The sequence below is a fragment of the Ochotona princeps genome, chromosome 4, assembly GCF_030435755.1.
Source record: "Ochotona princeps isolate mOchPri1 chromosome 4, mOchPri1.hap1, whole genome shotgun sequence".
NCBI lineage: Eukaryota > Metazoa > Chordata > Mammalia > Lagomorpha > Ochotonidae > Ochotona > Ochotona princeps.
This window is the reverse complement of record NC_080835.1, coordinates 25975062-25989330: the sequence shown is the minus strand read 5'-3', so window position 1 is coordinate 25989330 and position 14269 is coordinate 25975062. Positions and strand designations below refer to the sequence as shown.

Here is a 14269-nt window from a genome sequence, read left to right as displayed (position 1 = left end):
GTTATAGAGTGGGTGTTGATGCAACCCCTGGCAGAGGCTGGAAGTGCCTTTGCCCTGCAGCCGTGCCAGTGCTGGGTTCTGTAAGCCTGGAGTTTTCACCCACCTGGTGATGTGCGAACACAGGGCTATTGTTTTAGATTGGCTTGCTCTCATTTGGGGAGAGGCAGGTGTCTTTATCCAGTCATTAATCAGCTTGTTTTGTTGTTTGTGTTCTCATGTCCTCTGCCCATTTTTTGACTGGGTTTGTCTTTATGTGTGTTAGTTTTTCATTCTAGGAAATGATTGCCGAACTCGTTCTTAATCCAGATCTGATTCCCTTTGGTTATGTCAGTGACTTTTTCCTCATTGTGCTTTATTAGAGTTTATGACTTCAAGGGGGCGAATTACAGCCTTCAGACAGACCAGGTTAAGACAATAAGGGCCTGGATCCTCATTGAGGGTTTCCACCTGAGGCTGGCTTCCCAAGGGCCCTTTTTTCATCTGCCTGGGCTTGTCTCGTCTGCACTGTCTTAGCATTGAGGCAACTTGCTGAGGGCCAGTCATGTTACCCCATCTGACCTTCCCAGGGCAGGTGCCAGCCATGGAGCCATGGCAGGCTTCTCATTCAGGTCTGCTGGCATCAGTCTTTCCCATCCAGGTGCCAGGCCCTGGGCCTTGGCAATAAACAAGAGACACGCACCTGCTTCCCATAACCTGTCTTCTGAAACTCGCCCATCATGGGCTAAGCTGGAGGTGCTGTGTGTCATAGAAAGAAGGAGAAATCATGGAGAGCCAGGGTGTGTGGGACTGGGGAGGTGGGAGCACTGCCCCAGTAGATCCAGTAGTCAAGGATGGCCACGTTTTGAAAGTGATGCTTGAGCAAGGCCTTGAAGGAGCTTAAAGAAGCAAGAAAAGTCGCTCTCTGGGGACGAGTGCATCAGGCAGAGGGATCAGCAAGCATGTGACCCTGAGGTGGGAGTGTGGCTGGGCCTCTCCTGGACACCCAAGGGAGAGGGAGAGCTGGAGGGCCCTGAGGCCGTGCAGGCCCTGCAGGAGAGACAGCAGCCCTGGAGTTTCTGCTTGCAGGTGCTTCTCAGTGCAGCTGGGAAGGGGGGACATGCTGGCTGCTGTGCTGGTTCCATACTGTAGTGGAGTGAGGTTGGCAGCAGCAGGACAGGGGAGGTGGCTCTGGGAGTCCTGGAGGCCCGACAGGGTGGTGGCCTTGACCCGAGTGGTCAGAAACAGGAGTCAAGGGATGCCTGGTAGGATTCTTTTTTTTTTTTTTACTTTTTAAAAAATTTATTCATTAATTACATTGTATTATGTGACACAGTTTCATAGGTACTGGGATTCTCCCCACCCTCCCCAAACCCTCCCCCCATGGTGGATTCCTCCACCTTGTTGCATAACCACAGTTCAAGTTCAGTTGCATTTTTCAGATTTTTCCATTTCCATTTTTTTCTAAACTGAATTTCTTCAGAATTTGGCAAGTAGAGTGTAATTTTTCTTATTTCTGTTTGTGAGATTTTTAAGATGCTTGAGTCCTTGCACATCTTATCTCTTTCATTAGGTCATGAATTACTCCTCTAGAGATACTCACACACTTTCCTGCAGTATTTGATGTCTTGGGGTTTACAGTCCGATAATTTTTCCTTTTTTGCATGCTGATTCCAAAATATTTTTTTCCAGCCTGGTAGGATTCTGCCTGTTGTGCTGATCACTGGCTGTGGGAGCTGAGGACTTTAGCCTCAGTAGTTGGACAGTCAGCTGAGCTAGGGAAGACTTAATGGAGGAGTTCTGGCAGAGCTTTAGGCTTGAGATGTCTGTTGTCCCAGGGGAGCTGTGCCTGTGTCTGGCATACGGGTCCTAGGTCTGCACTGGCGAGCTGTCAGTATGGGGTTAGTGTTAAAGACCTCGAGGCCAAACTGAGGTGGCGGGGCGGAGTGGGAGTGGGAGGGCTGGTTGCTGAATAGTGCTTTCTGTTGCTTTGCTTTGGTCCCTGCATCTCCTAGCCGCACAGTGATGCTGGGAAGTGGCTGGATGTCAGCCTTTCTCAAAGCTCACACAGTGCCTGCCTTTTCCCACAGGCAAAGGCTGTCCTGAAGTTCATTGAGGGGATCTCAGAGAAGACCCTGAGGAGCACCGTGGCGCTCACAGCCGCCCGAGGCAGAGGGAAGTCCGCAGCCCTGGGCCTGGCCATTGCCGGGGCCGTGGCATTTGGGTGAGAGGTCCCATTCCTCATCTTTGGGAACTGTGGGTGTTGAGGGGGCTGCGTGCAGGTTTGGGGTGGGGCTCTACTGCTTCTCACTGGGCTGGTGGTCATTTCCCTTAGTTGCTGGCGGGATGCAAAACACTGCTTCCTGGCACTCACCCTCATGTAGCTATGTGCATGCGCATATCAGAGCCTTCGTTGTCCTCACTGCTTAGAGACTGGCCTGCCTGTTGGGGTCCTGCTGGCCCCCACGGAGCTGCCCTTAGTCTGATGCTATCTTTTGCCGGGGGGTGGGGGGAGTGGGGCAGGTTGGCGCAACTGCCAGTGCAGTTTGTTCTGCCAGCTTTGTAACAACAGACCTAGAATTTACAGCCTGTTCCTGGGCACATCACCCTCAGCTGTGGGCATTTCATGGCTGGAGGGATCTGGGCTCAGGAGTTCCAGAGACGTCCCCAGGAGGCCCTACCCTCCTAGCCCCATGTTCTTCCTGCTGCCGCTGCCCATGTCAGCAACCAGGGTGCTGGGGCTGAGTGGGAGGCCGGCCCTCTGGTGCCAGAGCCCTGACACAACCCCACACTGAGGTATGGGGGTCTCCCCACGGTGCTTTCACAGATGAGGTAGCTCTGCCACACATTGCTAAGGTGGTTTCATTAGCTTGGAGAGGAAAATACACCTGGGTCCTTGTTTCTCTACCCCAAAGGGGCATCCTGACTTGTTCCCCTGGTGGTCACCTGTATGAAAGGAGCAAACAGAAGTGTTGTCCAAATGGTGTCGCTTTAACGTGCCCACAGTTTTCTCAGCCAGCCTCCTTTCTGTTTGTTCTGTAGGTACTCCAACATCTTCGTCACCTCCCCGAGCCCTGATAACCTCCACACTCTGTTTGAATTCGTATTTAAAGGGTTCGATGCTCTCCAGTATCAGGTAGGACACTGGGGTGGGGACTGACTGTGATTCTGTGCCGGGCTCACACCCAGCGGACGTCTGACCTGCTTGCTTGCTCAGTTACTGTTCAGTCTCTCAAGTCTGTCTGTGGTTTTTCTTTGTGTGCTACAGGAGCACCTGGATTATGAGATCATTCAGTCCCTCAATCCTGAGTTTAACAAAGCTGTGATCAGAGTGAACGTGTTCCGGGAGCATCGGCAGACCATTCAGGTGAGGTGCGCCCCGACTCGGCCATGCGTGGCTGCCCCACTCATGGGCTCTGAGTGATTGCGTGTCCTTTCATCGCCTTATTGTTTATGACAAGCCGGTTCCACAATTCCCACCTCTCCCCAAAGCACATTCAAACCACCCTGTGCAGCCAGACTGAAAAGTTGCTGTCCTGTGCATGTAGGATGAGGAAGGGGCAGAGAAGAGAAGGATCCTTGTTCTGACAGTAGTTGTAGCTTGGCTTCACTGCTGCAGGTTTTGAAATGGTGCATCTGTAACTAGCAGAATAGTCGCCCATTTACATGAGAAAAGAACTTTGTGAGGTGTTCTCTGGGGCTTAGCCAGTGGCCTGTCTTCCTTTTAAAGCTACTTTCCCGGAAAGGTCTATAAATCTGCAGCGCTCTGCAAGCCTGAGTGGCCTGCGCTCATCCAGAGCTGCAACGTTGTGTAATCTCCAAAAGCACATCCTGGAACAGGCTTCCAGAGGGAATGAGATTAATGGGCACTTCCTGGAGTGGGCTCATAGATTATTTTTGAAGTAGCGTGGCGATGGAAAGTGAGCCAGGTGAACTTGGCAGTTTATACCCTTCAGAGTATGTGTCTGAGGTATGCTTTTATCTAAGAGTCCAGATTATAAACAAGGTTAAGTGTTCATGCCTTTCACCTGAAGGATCTTGTTTCCTTCTTACTGTGGCTCCTTAGAAGCTCCTCGTTGTACACTTCTTCCTGCTTGTGCCTGATGCCCGCAGCTAGGAGGCCAAAGACTGACGATGTTGGGGGGCTGGGTGAGGATACGGAGGCCTGTTAGAACTCAAGGAGAATGTACAGATGGAGGAGGAGGAAGCTATTTCCCCGAAATGCCCTGGCCCTTGAATTGATAATCAGATCCCCTCTCCTGTTCGCCTGAGTCCCGTTGTCTCCAGCCTGCAGACCAAGCCCGTGGGAGGTGGCCTGACTTTGTGAGACTTTCCATATATGTGCCTCTCTGGTCTTGCTGGGGATGGAAAAGAAGTTGGTTAAAGTTGGTCTGGCCTTTCCTAGGGGGATGCTGTCTGAAGCTTTTAGGACGGACACGCTTGTTTACTCCCCAAGCACCAAGAATCCGCTGGGGTCCTACCAAGGCTGTGTGTTCTGCTTGGAATGAGTCACATTGCTCCCTCTCTGGACCGTGTGCCTCTGGTGAAGTGGTTAGAAGTGGTGGGAAGTGCAGGGACCAGCCTGGCACCCACATTCAAGAAACTGCAGCATTCCACTGTTTGCTGTGTTTGTTTCTGATTTAAAAGTCATCTCTACTTTTGTTTTAAAGAACAAGAGTATTGCAGATCAAGGGAAGGCCTTCCTTTGCACCTCATTCCATGTGCCAGTCCCTGTAGGTAACTTGGTTCTGACTTGAGGTTGTATTTCAGTTCCTGTCTTTGGATTTTTACTACATCATGATCCATCTGGCACACACTGTGCTTGTCCTCCTTCAGCTTGCCTTGCACACTCAGCAGTTGTTTTTAGGATGTATTCGGTGGTGGGCATTCGGCCCAACAATTCAGATGCTCACATCTCATCTCATGGTACCTGGGTTTGATACCTGGCTTTAGTTCCTGACTCCGTGTTCCTGCCAGGGCAGACCCTAGGAGGCAGGAGGTGATGGCTCAAGTCCCTGGGGCCCTGCCCACTCTGGGGAAGACAGATTGAATTCCTGGCTTGTGGCTTTGGACCTGATTTGTTGGATCACAAGCAGGGAGCTGGATGGGAAGTGGAGTTGCTGGGATTAGAACTGACGCCCATATGGGATCCCAGTGCATGCAAGGCGAGGAGTTTAACCACTAGGCTACTGTGCCATGCCCTCCTTTAAAGTATTTTTACTGGTTTCCCTTCATTGTTTCCCCCACCCCCAAGTCCTTTCAGCACTCTTGTACAACTGTGTACCTTTTGCCTGTAAGTGAAATGTTGTCTTCTAGTCTGCAGTGTTGTCTTCTAGTCTCCATTCATAATTGGGGGAGGCAGGTGGAGGCAGTCCTTCTATGCTAATTGACTACTGGGTTCTTCTGTAAAATGGCCTTTTTCAAACTTTTTTTAACATTCTGTTTTTGTTTTTGTTGTTGTTGTTGTTTTATATAATGAGTATTCAAAGACAGAGTTAGAGACAGATGCATCTGCTGGTTCACTGTCCAAATGGCCACAGTGCCCTGCACTGAGCCAGCTAAAACCAGGAGCTTGGACTGCATCCCAGTCTCCCATGTGGGTGTAGGGGCCCAGATATTTGGACCATCTTCTGCTTTCCCAGGTACATTAACAGGGGGTTGTATCAGAAGTTGAAACAGCTGGGACATGAACTGGTGCCCATATGGGATGCCAGTATCACAGGCCACTCACTGATTAGCTTGCTATGCCACAGTGCTGGCCCCAAGGCCGGTTCCATTCTTGCCTCGCCAAGAAGTTGGAAAGGAAGAACAGCACAGAAAGAGGAAGGAGAGCAGCCCTGCTGCTGAGTCATCAGTAAGCACAGATGGAAGTCAGCTGGCTGAGCTAATAATCTACATTTTTCTTCCTGCAGTATATACATCCCGCAGATGCTGTGAAACTGGGCCAGGCTGAACTTGTTGTGATTGATGAAGCTGCCGCCATCCCCCTCCCCCTGGTTAAGAGCCTGCTTGGCCCCTACCTTGTCTTCATGGCATCTACCATCAACGGGTAAGGTACCATGGGAGAGGTCTTACTCCTCTGTAGGTTCCTGCGGATTAGGCGGCATGTCCTGAATGTGTCCTGGGCCTGTGGATCGGACTCTGTCTGACTCCCGAAGTGTGAGTCTTGGGGCTGCTTCATTCTTGGGCTCCTGCAGGCTGGTGGAGCTGGCTTCTTAATAAACTGTAACCCACCTCTGCCAGGACCTAGGCAGCCTGGCATATGGACAAGGCTGAACTTGTTGCAGGACTTTTTCTGGGTGCCCCACCGAGGTGGCATAGTGCATATGGGATGTGACATTTCTTTTCTTTTTTTTTTTTATTATATATATTTTTTTATTAATTATTTAGCATTATGTGACAGTTTCATAGGCTCTGGGAGTCCCCCCATCCTTCCCCCTCCCCTCCCCCCTGGTGGATTCCTCCACCTTGATGCAGTATTACAGTTCAAATTCAATCAAGATTCTTTCTTTGCAAACATATACCAAGCGTAGAGTCCAGCTACTTATTGTCCAGATGGGTTGAACAGTTTCTTGGGGAGACCATTTCTGGTCTGAAGTTAGAGCTGGTAGAATATCATCACAGTCGATTAAGAGTCCCAATATAACACCAACAGCAATTTGCAATATTATGGAATTGACATGGTTTTGAGTAACCAGTATGTTAAAACAAACAAACAAACAAACAAGCAAAAAAATACTGAAACAAAACAAAAACAAAAACAAACAAACAAAAAAAAACAAAAAAACCAAGTCCTACCCACAACCTATGATTAGCTCATTGACATTTCACTTTTAGTTTATATACAGGACCGGCTGCTATATACCTTAAAATGGTTATAAGGTACCATTCAGCTGTTTCATGTCTATTTCATTTGAGTATTTAGCCATTTGTTGTGTTGCAGTAAAATTTTGCTGATGTTGGCAGAGTTTAGGATAATCTAGACTGGCTTGTAACTCTAACAAGATATTTGTCAATATTTAAGGTGCAGAACATTTTTTTGGGGGGCGGGTGCAGGAAAATCCTCAACACCATGGTGAGGAGTAACTAATCTTTGTGTCCCACCCAGCGAGGCATGAGCCAATCCACGCCAGCTCTTTCCTGTCAGATTTCAAGCTCTACTTTCTGTTGTTTGTCTATTTATTTTAGGTTTTTTTTTTTTTTTTTTTTTTTAGTTTGTATGATTGTTTGTTTGCTGTGAGGGGTTTTCGAAGCGATCCCGATGGTCATTGCGAGGGAGGGCGGGGGTCCAGAGGTGGAGCCAGGCTCAGACCAGAGAAAGCTCTCCTCCCTGGTCCCGAAGGACATTTATTGTTCTTCTGTTTCTGCAGACCGCTCAGGGCTTCTGTTTGTCTCTCCGACGACGCTGGCCTCTGCGCGGTAGTGTTTGGACTTCCTCCATCCCCCGCGGAAGCTCCGATTGGGGGTGGATGACCTCAGAGCACTCTGCCTCCGAGGGCATCCAATTCCCTGTGGCCTCTTTGGCAGCCGGGACATAGTTCTTGTTGCTCGTATTAATAGTTTGTGGTGAAGGTCTGGGAGTCTTGATGGTTGGGATCCAAGCTTCCTCCTTACCACCTGCTCCACTCTGGAGTGCCCCCCTGCTCTACGCACATGACCTCCTGTTAAGAGGTTGTCAGGATCGCACCCGATTCCCCCCTCATGCATTGGTGTAGTAGTTTTATTGTTGTTTAGTGCCGCTTTGAGTCTGTTGTCTATGAATTATCAGATTTGATCTTGATAGGCTATATTGTACTTTTTTCTCACTCTTTTTATGGTCCTGAAAGATTTCCCTGCACTCCCTCCCCATTACAGGTTAACATAGCATATTGAGGGTATAGTAGGTTTTACAGTTTTTCGATGTAGATCTTAAGTATTCTGACATTAATTGTTGGTTTATAGATTACATCGCGTTATCTTATTGCATTAGATACAGGTTGTTAGAGATTGCACTAATATTACAATATACAGGTACTATCTTCCAAGTTGTCATCTTTTCATCTCAGATTAAGGCAAACGTGGTATTTAACCTTTTGGGATTGGTTCATTTCTCTTAGCATGATGGATTCCAGTCGGGCCCATTTGACCACAAAGAACTGCATTTAGTTTTTTTTTAATAGCTGAGTAGTATTCCATAGAGTAGATGAACCATAGCTTTCTTATCCAGTCTTGTATTGATGGGCATTTTGGGGATGTGACATTTCAAGTGTAGGTTTTAACCGCTACACCACAGTGCCTTCTGACATCCCATATTAGAGCACCAGTTTCATTCCTGGCTGCTCCTCTTCCTATTGCTGCTTTCTCATGTTCCTGGGATAGCAGCCAAAAATGCCCAAGTGCGTGGACCTCTGCCAGCCAGGTGGGGAGGCCCAGTGGGATTCCTGGCTTTGGTGTGGTCCAGACCTGTCTATCGTTAACAATTTTTTTTAAAAGATTTATTTAATTTTTATTGGAATATCAGATATACAGAGAAGAGAGAAGAAGATCTTCTGTCTGTTGATTCACTCCCCAAAGGCCACAATGGCCAGAGCTGTGCTGATCTGAAGCCAGGAACCCAGAACCCCTTCCGGAGGGTACAGGGTCCCAAGGCTTTGGGCCAATCCTCTACTGCTTTTCCAGGCCACAAGTAGGGAGCTGGATGGGAAGCAGGGCCACCAGGACAGGAACCGGTGCCCATATGGGATTCCAGCACGTTCAAGACAAAGACTTCAGCCACTAGGCTACCGTGTCGGGCCCTTTTATTATTATTTGTTAGTAAGCTATCAGATGAAAGATCTCCATCTTTCACTGCCCTGTCCTGGTTACTCTGCCTTTCAGATAAATAGGTACATTTAAAAAAAATACTTCAAGATTTTATTCATTTTATTTTAAAGGAAGAGGTAGATCTGTCAACTGGCTCACTGCCTAAGTGCATACAACAGTGAGGACTGGGCCAAAGCTAGAGCCAAGAGTCCGTCTGGTCTCTCACAGGGTTGCTAGGGAGTCAAGTACTTGCACCATCTTCTGAGACCTCCTAGGATGCACATTAGCAAGAAGCTGGGTTGGAAGTAGAAGCTCAAACCAGTTTAAAACATGATGTTTCAACCACTGAATGCCTGCCCACCTCAATTTTTGTTTTAGCTTATGTATTAGAAAGGCAGAGGGATGGGCTGACAGGACAGATCTTCCATCCGCTTGTTCACTCTCCAGACACCTGCAGTGACCAGCTGAAGCCAGGAGCTGGGAACTCCCACATCAGTGGTGTAGACCCTTCCACTTGAACCAACTCCTGCCACTCCCAGGGTGTTTGTTAGCAGGAGTCTGGCGCAGCTGTGTCCCACAGCAGTGTCTAGGATTTAGTTTTTCCGCATCCTGTCAAACGCTTGCCGTGCCTTGTTTGGATCATGGCCTCTGCAGTGAGTAGGAAGTGGCATCTCCTGATCTTCTATCTGTGCAGAATTACTGAGATTCTCTGCCCACTTTTCCTTTTTTTGTTTTTATTTTTTAACTTTTCATTGGAAAGTCAGATTTACAGAGAGAAGACATCTTCCGTCTGCTGATTTCACTCCCCAAGTGGGTGCAATGGCCGGAGCTGAACTGATCTGATGCTGGGAGCTTCTTCTGGGTCTCCCACGTGGGTGCAGCGTCCTAAGGCTTTGGGCCGTCCTTCACTGCTCTGCTAGGACACAGGCAGAGAGCTGGATGGGAAGAGGAGCAGCTGGGACATGAACTGGCGCCCAAATGGGATGCCATACTTTGAGGTGGAAGATGAGCCAGTGGAGAGCCCTTGTGCCATCCCCTGTATTGAGTTATTTATGTTCCAGATAGGCTCCCTAATCAGATGCATTATTTACATGGATTTTCTTCGTAATGTTTTTTAAAGTGCTAATTTTTAGCTTATTCTTTATTACTTGTGCTGATTGTATTTTGCTTAAGAATTAAGTAAGTAGTATTTTGAAAGGAGAGCTTTGTTATATGGGGGAATAATAACATACTTCAGAATTCAACTTTGTGATCATTCCTTTAAAGCGAAGTTTGAGTGAGAAGTGTTGTTACAGTCTCTGCCGGGGCTTCCCATGATCATCTTTGTGGCCTGTAGAGTTGTATTCCATGTCATACGTGGTCCTGTCAGGTGGTAGAATAACAGCTGCTGAGAATGGCACTAAAAGGGGGCCAAGGATACTGAAGAGACGGGCTGCGACTGAGCTGGCTGTGTGACACACTGGACACTGAGCAGTGAGCACAGCTGTCCCTGGGGAGCCAGGATCTGGTGTGCAAGAAGGCTCTGTCTCCTCCCCGGGAGTGGACAGGGGGTCTCATGCCTCATGGCCTTCACCTTGTCATAGCTACGAAGGCACTGGCCGGTCACTGTCCCTCAAGCTGATCCAGCAGCTCCGTCAGCAGAGTGCCCAGAGCCAAGTCAGCACCACGGCTGAGAACAAGAGCACAACAACGGCCAGGCTGGCTTCAGGTACCCTGGCAATCCCATCCCAAACCCCACAGTTCCTTGCGAGGCCCATTGGATTCTGGCTGAAATCTTACTCCCCTCTGACGTCACAGGCAATGCCACACCTCCTGACCAGCAGGCAGAAAGGTTGAACCCACCCCCACCCAAGAACTGACAGGCTTTTCTCTGAGGAACAGTTACCCAGGGACAAGATGGGGCCAGAATTGGGCCTTGTGGTGGTCAGACCGTCCTCTCTCTCTCTCCCCATCTTGGGGGCAGGTGCACTGGCTCAGTGGACTGGTAAAGTGAAACATCCACCAGAACAGTTGAAAACGGCCCAGTTTAGCTGCTGAGCCACACCACACCTGCCTGGGCACTGAGTGACAAAAATGGCATGGAACACTTAGTTCTCCTTTTTGTCTGCAATGGCCCGTGTCTCCTGATGGTTTTCTCTTGCTGTGTGTGATTGGCGGGGAGCAGTGCGCACCTTGCACGAGGTCTCCCTTCAGGAGTCCATCCGATATGCGCCCGGGGATGCGGTGGAAAAGTGGCTCAACGACTTGCTGTGCCTTGACTGCCTCAACATCACGCGCATTGTGTCAGGCTGCCCCCTGCCCGAAGCCTGTGAGCTGTATCCTCCTCTGGGTTGCACTGGGAGAGGGAAGCGGTTGCTGGGAAGAGGGGTTCATGGTTCCAGAGGATATTGCATGAGGCAAAGGGGAAGAGTTCATGTTTCCCCCTGAACGTTGAGTGTTTTTGCTCAGGAGACTGGGTTCCTCCTCCCAGGCTGAGGTAAACCCTGTTCTTGCCTGGGTGGCCTGTGTGGGGTGTGCATCAGTTTGCTGCATGTGGCTGCTTAACTCCAGACACAGCTATTATGTCAACAGAGACACCCTGTTCTGCTACCACAAGGCCTCCGAAGTTTTCCTCCAGCGCCTCATGGCGCTCTACGTGGCTTCCCACTACAAGGTAACTGTAGCTGGCCTCGGCTGAGCTTCAGCACCAGCTGTCTTCTTTTTTCCCTAGCTTCTCATATCTTGTAACCAGCGACTGAGGTGACCATGCCGCTGGGATGGACTTGTGTGCTGTGACACTACTGGGTCAGTGGTGGACAGTCCCAGAGGACTTTGAGCTTTGCTTGCAGAGGGTAGCTGCAGGCGGGGTGGCCGGGGCGGGCCGACAGCCTCACTTCTCCCGAAGGCTCCCTGTATCCCTGTGGTCTGCCCATGAGCAGGCCTCGCTGCTGTCTGCGTCATAGCCTGGTGGAGCTGTGGTGCTGAGGCCAGCTGCTGGGCCTTCTGAGGAAAGTGAAAGGCGAGCTGGAACTGACGGTCTCACAGACTCCAGGGCCATCCGGAATGGGTACTTTCTGAGGCTCCAAGTAGCATTTCTGTGACTGTCCTGTGACGGAAGGCATGAGTAGCCAGGGTTAGAAGTAATGGCAGCTTCTGAAGGAGCAGCCTTGTGCCAGGACAGGTTCACATTGGACTGTACAGTGTGGCCCTGCCAGTGGAAGACAGTGAGTGTTTGAGGCCTGGTCCCTTGTGCCCTTCTGAGGAGGCTCAGGCCTGCAGGAGGCTGTCCACAGGTTCTGCAGGCTCCCAGCCCTGCTGTGGCTGCGGGAAGACTGGACTTGGTCAGTCTGTGCATCGAGTGTGGCCTCTTGAGTAAAGGACATGGCAGAGCGCTCCCCACTGACCTGTGCTGTACCCCACAGAACTCCCCCAACGACCTCCAGATGCTTTCGGATGCACCTGCACACCACCTCTTCTGCCTTCTACCTCCTGTGCCCCCCACGCAGAATGCCCTGCCCGAAGTGCTTGCTGTTATCCAGGTGCGGACACGGAGTTGGCCTTGGACATTGGTTTGGGGAAGCAGGTGGGCGCCAGCCTTAGAGGGGGACGCTTCTGAGTCCTGGGCAGGAGCCGCGTGGCTGGTCAGCTGAGGCGGCCATCAGGGTGCATTGGAGGAAGCTGCCGCTGCCAGAAACCTGGGTCCACAGTTCATGGGTGGGGAGGACGCAGAGCCAGACACACAGCTCCTTCCCCAAGCAGAACTTGTTTCCCCTACCCCTTTATAACACAGCAGCACAGGTACTTGTAAAATTAAAGCCTACAGATTAAAGGGAGAACTTTCAAAATTTTACTTGGAAGGCAAGGAAAAGAAGTTGGAAACATATTAAAGTGCTAGTTTATTCCTCACATGCTTGCTTCAGCTGGGCCTGGAGCAGACCAAAGCCGGAACCCAGGAATGAAATCCAGGTCACACCTATGGGTGGCGGGAGTCCAGCTACTTAACACCTGCTGCCTCTTGGGCCATGCAGTGGCATACAGCCGATACCAAGAGGGGAGGCAGGACTTGAACCCAGACATTCCTGTATGGGGTACAGGCCCCTCAGTCTGCCCCAAGTAGTCCGCTTTTCACAAGCGGTATGTCAGATACTCATGACTGTCATTTTTCAAAGCTGTGTCGCATTTCCTGTGTGCATGTCCCATAATGTGTATTGCCATCCTTTGTTGACTTTGCACTGCTGTGCACAGCATGCGCAGGAGCGCTCATCTGCGGAGGTTTCTTCTTGGTGGGCCAAGCTCAGTGTTCAGCCTGGTGGTAACACAGTACTGAAGTGGCTGGTCGAAGTGACTGAGTTGGTTTCGTAGTTAAAGCCGGGGGTGCCAACAGAAAAGGCCCATCTTCTGAGAGTGGACTCGCTTGCCCCACAGGTGTGCCTTGAAGGGGAGATTTCTCGTCAGTCTATCTTGAACAGCTTGTCTCGAGGCAAGAAGGCCTCGGGGGACCTGATTCCCTGGACAGTATCTGAGCAGGTATTGGGCTTTCCCTGGCCCGGGAGTGCGGGAGGCTGGTGTGGTAGGAGACTAAGTGGCAGAGTCACTGGCTTGCTTCTCTCAACACAGTTTCAGGACCCAGACTTCGGTAGTCTCTCTGGTGGAAGGGTCGTCCGCATCGCTGTGCACCCGGATTACCAAGGGGTACCGTGTCCCACTGCCTTGCTGGCCTGTTGCGACACAGTGAACTGCAGCTGTATGGCTCACGGCTCTGTTGGGTGGGTCAGCTGTGGGGCCACAGGCTGCTCTGTGGTGGAGGACTTGGCCTCCAGTGAGGGGGTTACAGGGTGCAGGGCGACGGAGGCGCTCCAGCTTCCTGTGAGGACTTACGAGCCAGAGCTGCCTCCTGTGGTTGCCTTCTGTCACAGAAGACCCAGCTGAGCAATTCCTGCCCTTTCTGGCTGGCACCGAAGCAAGCCCTCTCTGGCTGCTGGTGTGTGGTCAGCAGCCACAGCTGGCTCCTCCCCGTGGTGGCACACGGGCTGTTGTTGTTCCTGGGTTAGGTCAGTGTCAGGTGTCTGGTCACACCATTTGGGGTCTTGGGCACCCGTCTGTTGGCCTGGTGGAGGGGTCTCCTCGGTGCAGCATGACCAGGATGCAGGCACTCCTGACATGGGACAGGGAGTGGACATGACTCTGACTGAGGGTGTCCCTCGCCACCCTGCTGTCCCCCTCTGTGGATGCTTTCAGATGGGCTATGGCAGCCGCGCACTGCAGCTCCTGCAGATGTACTACGAAGGCCGCTTCCCCTGCCTGGAGGAGAAGATCCTGGAGACGTCCCAGGAAATTCACACTGTGAGCAGCGAGGTGAGCATCTTCATGTGGGACGGCTGGGCAGGCTGTGGGCGTCGGGGGCGGGCGGGTGGTGCCAGCGTCCAGGCTCTGCTCTGGCTGTGGGCAGCTGTGCTGTTGTCAGCCCAGTGCTTCTGTCGATGTCCTCAGACCAGTATCACGTGGGCACTTGTTCGAAACACCAAATGCCAGC

The 14269-nt window shown here is 50.9% G+C and overlaps 1 protein-coding gene across 2 annotated transcripts in view; it reads left to right on the top strand.

Moving 5' to 3' along the window:
* NAT10 (N-acetyltransferase 10) overlaps positions 1-14269 on the top strand; it is a 46099-nt gene that overhangs the window by 17295 nt on the left and 14535 nt on the right. For both annotated transcript variants that reach the window (XM_004585413.3, XM_058663180.1), the window contains exons 9-19: positions 2067-2200; positions 3019-3112; positions 3245-3343; positions 5889-6025; positions 10341-10465; positions 10922-11072; positions 11314-11410; positions 12159-12275; positions 13162-13263; positions 13354-13428; positions 13975-14091. In XM_004585413.3, the coding sequence (XP_004585470.2) occupies positions 2067-2200; positions 3019-3112; positions 3245-3343; positions 5889-6025; positions 10341-10465; positions 10922-11072; positions 11314-11410; positions 12159-12275; positions 13162-13263; positions 13354-13428; positions 13975-14091 (1248 nt within the window). The remainder of the gene's footprint in view (positions 1-2066; positions 2201-3018; positions 3113-3244; positions 3344-5888; positions 6026-10340; positions 10466-10921; positions 11073-11313; positions 11411-12158; positions 12276-13161; positions 13264-13353; positions 13429-13974; positions 14092-14269) is intronic.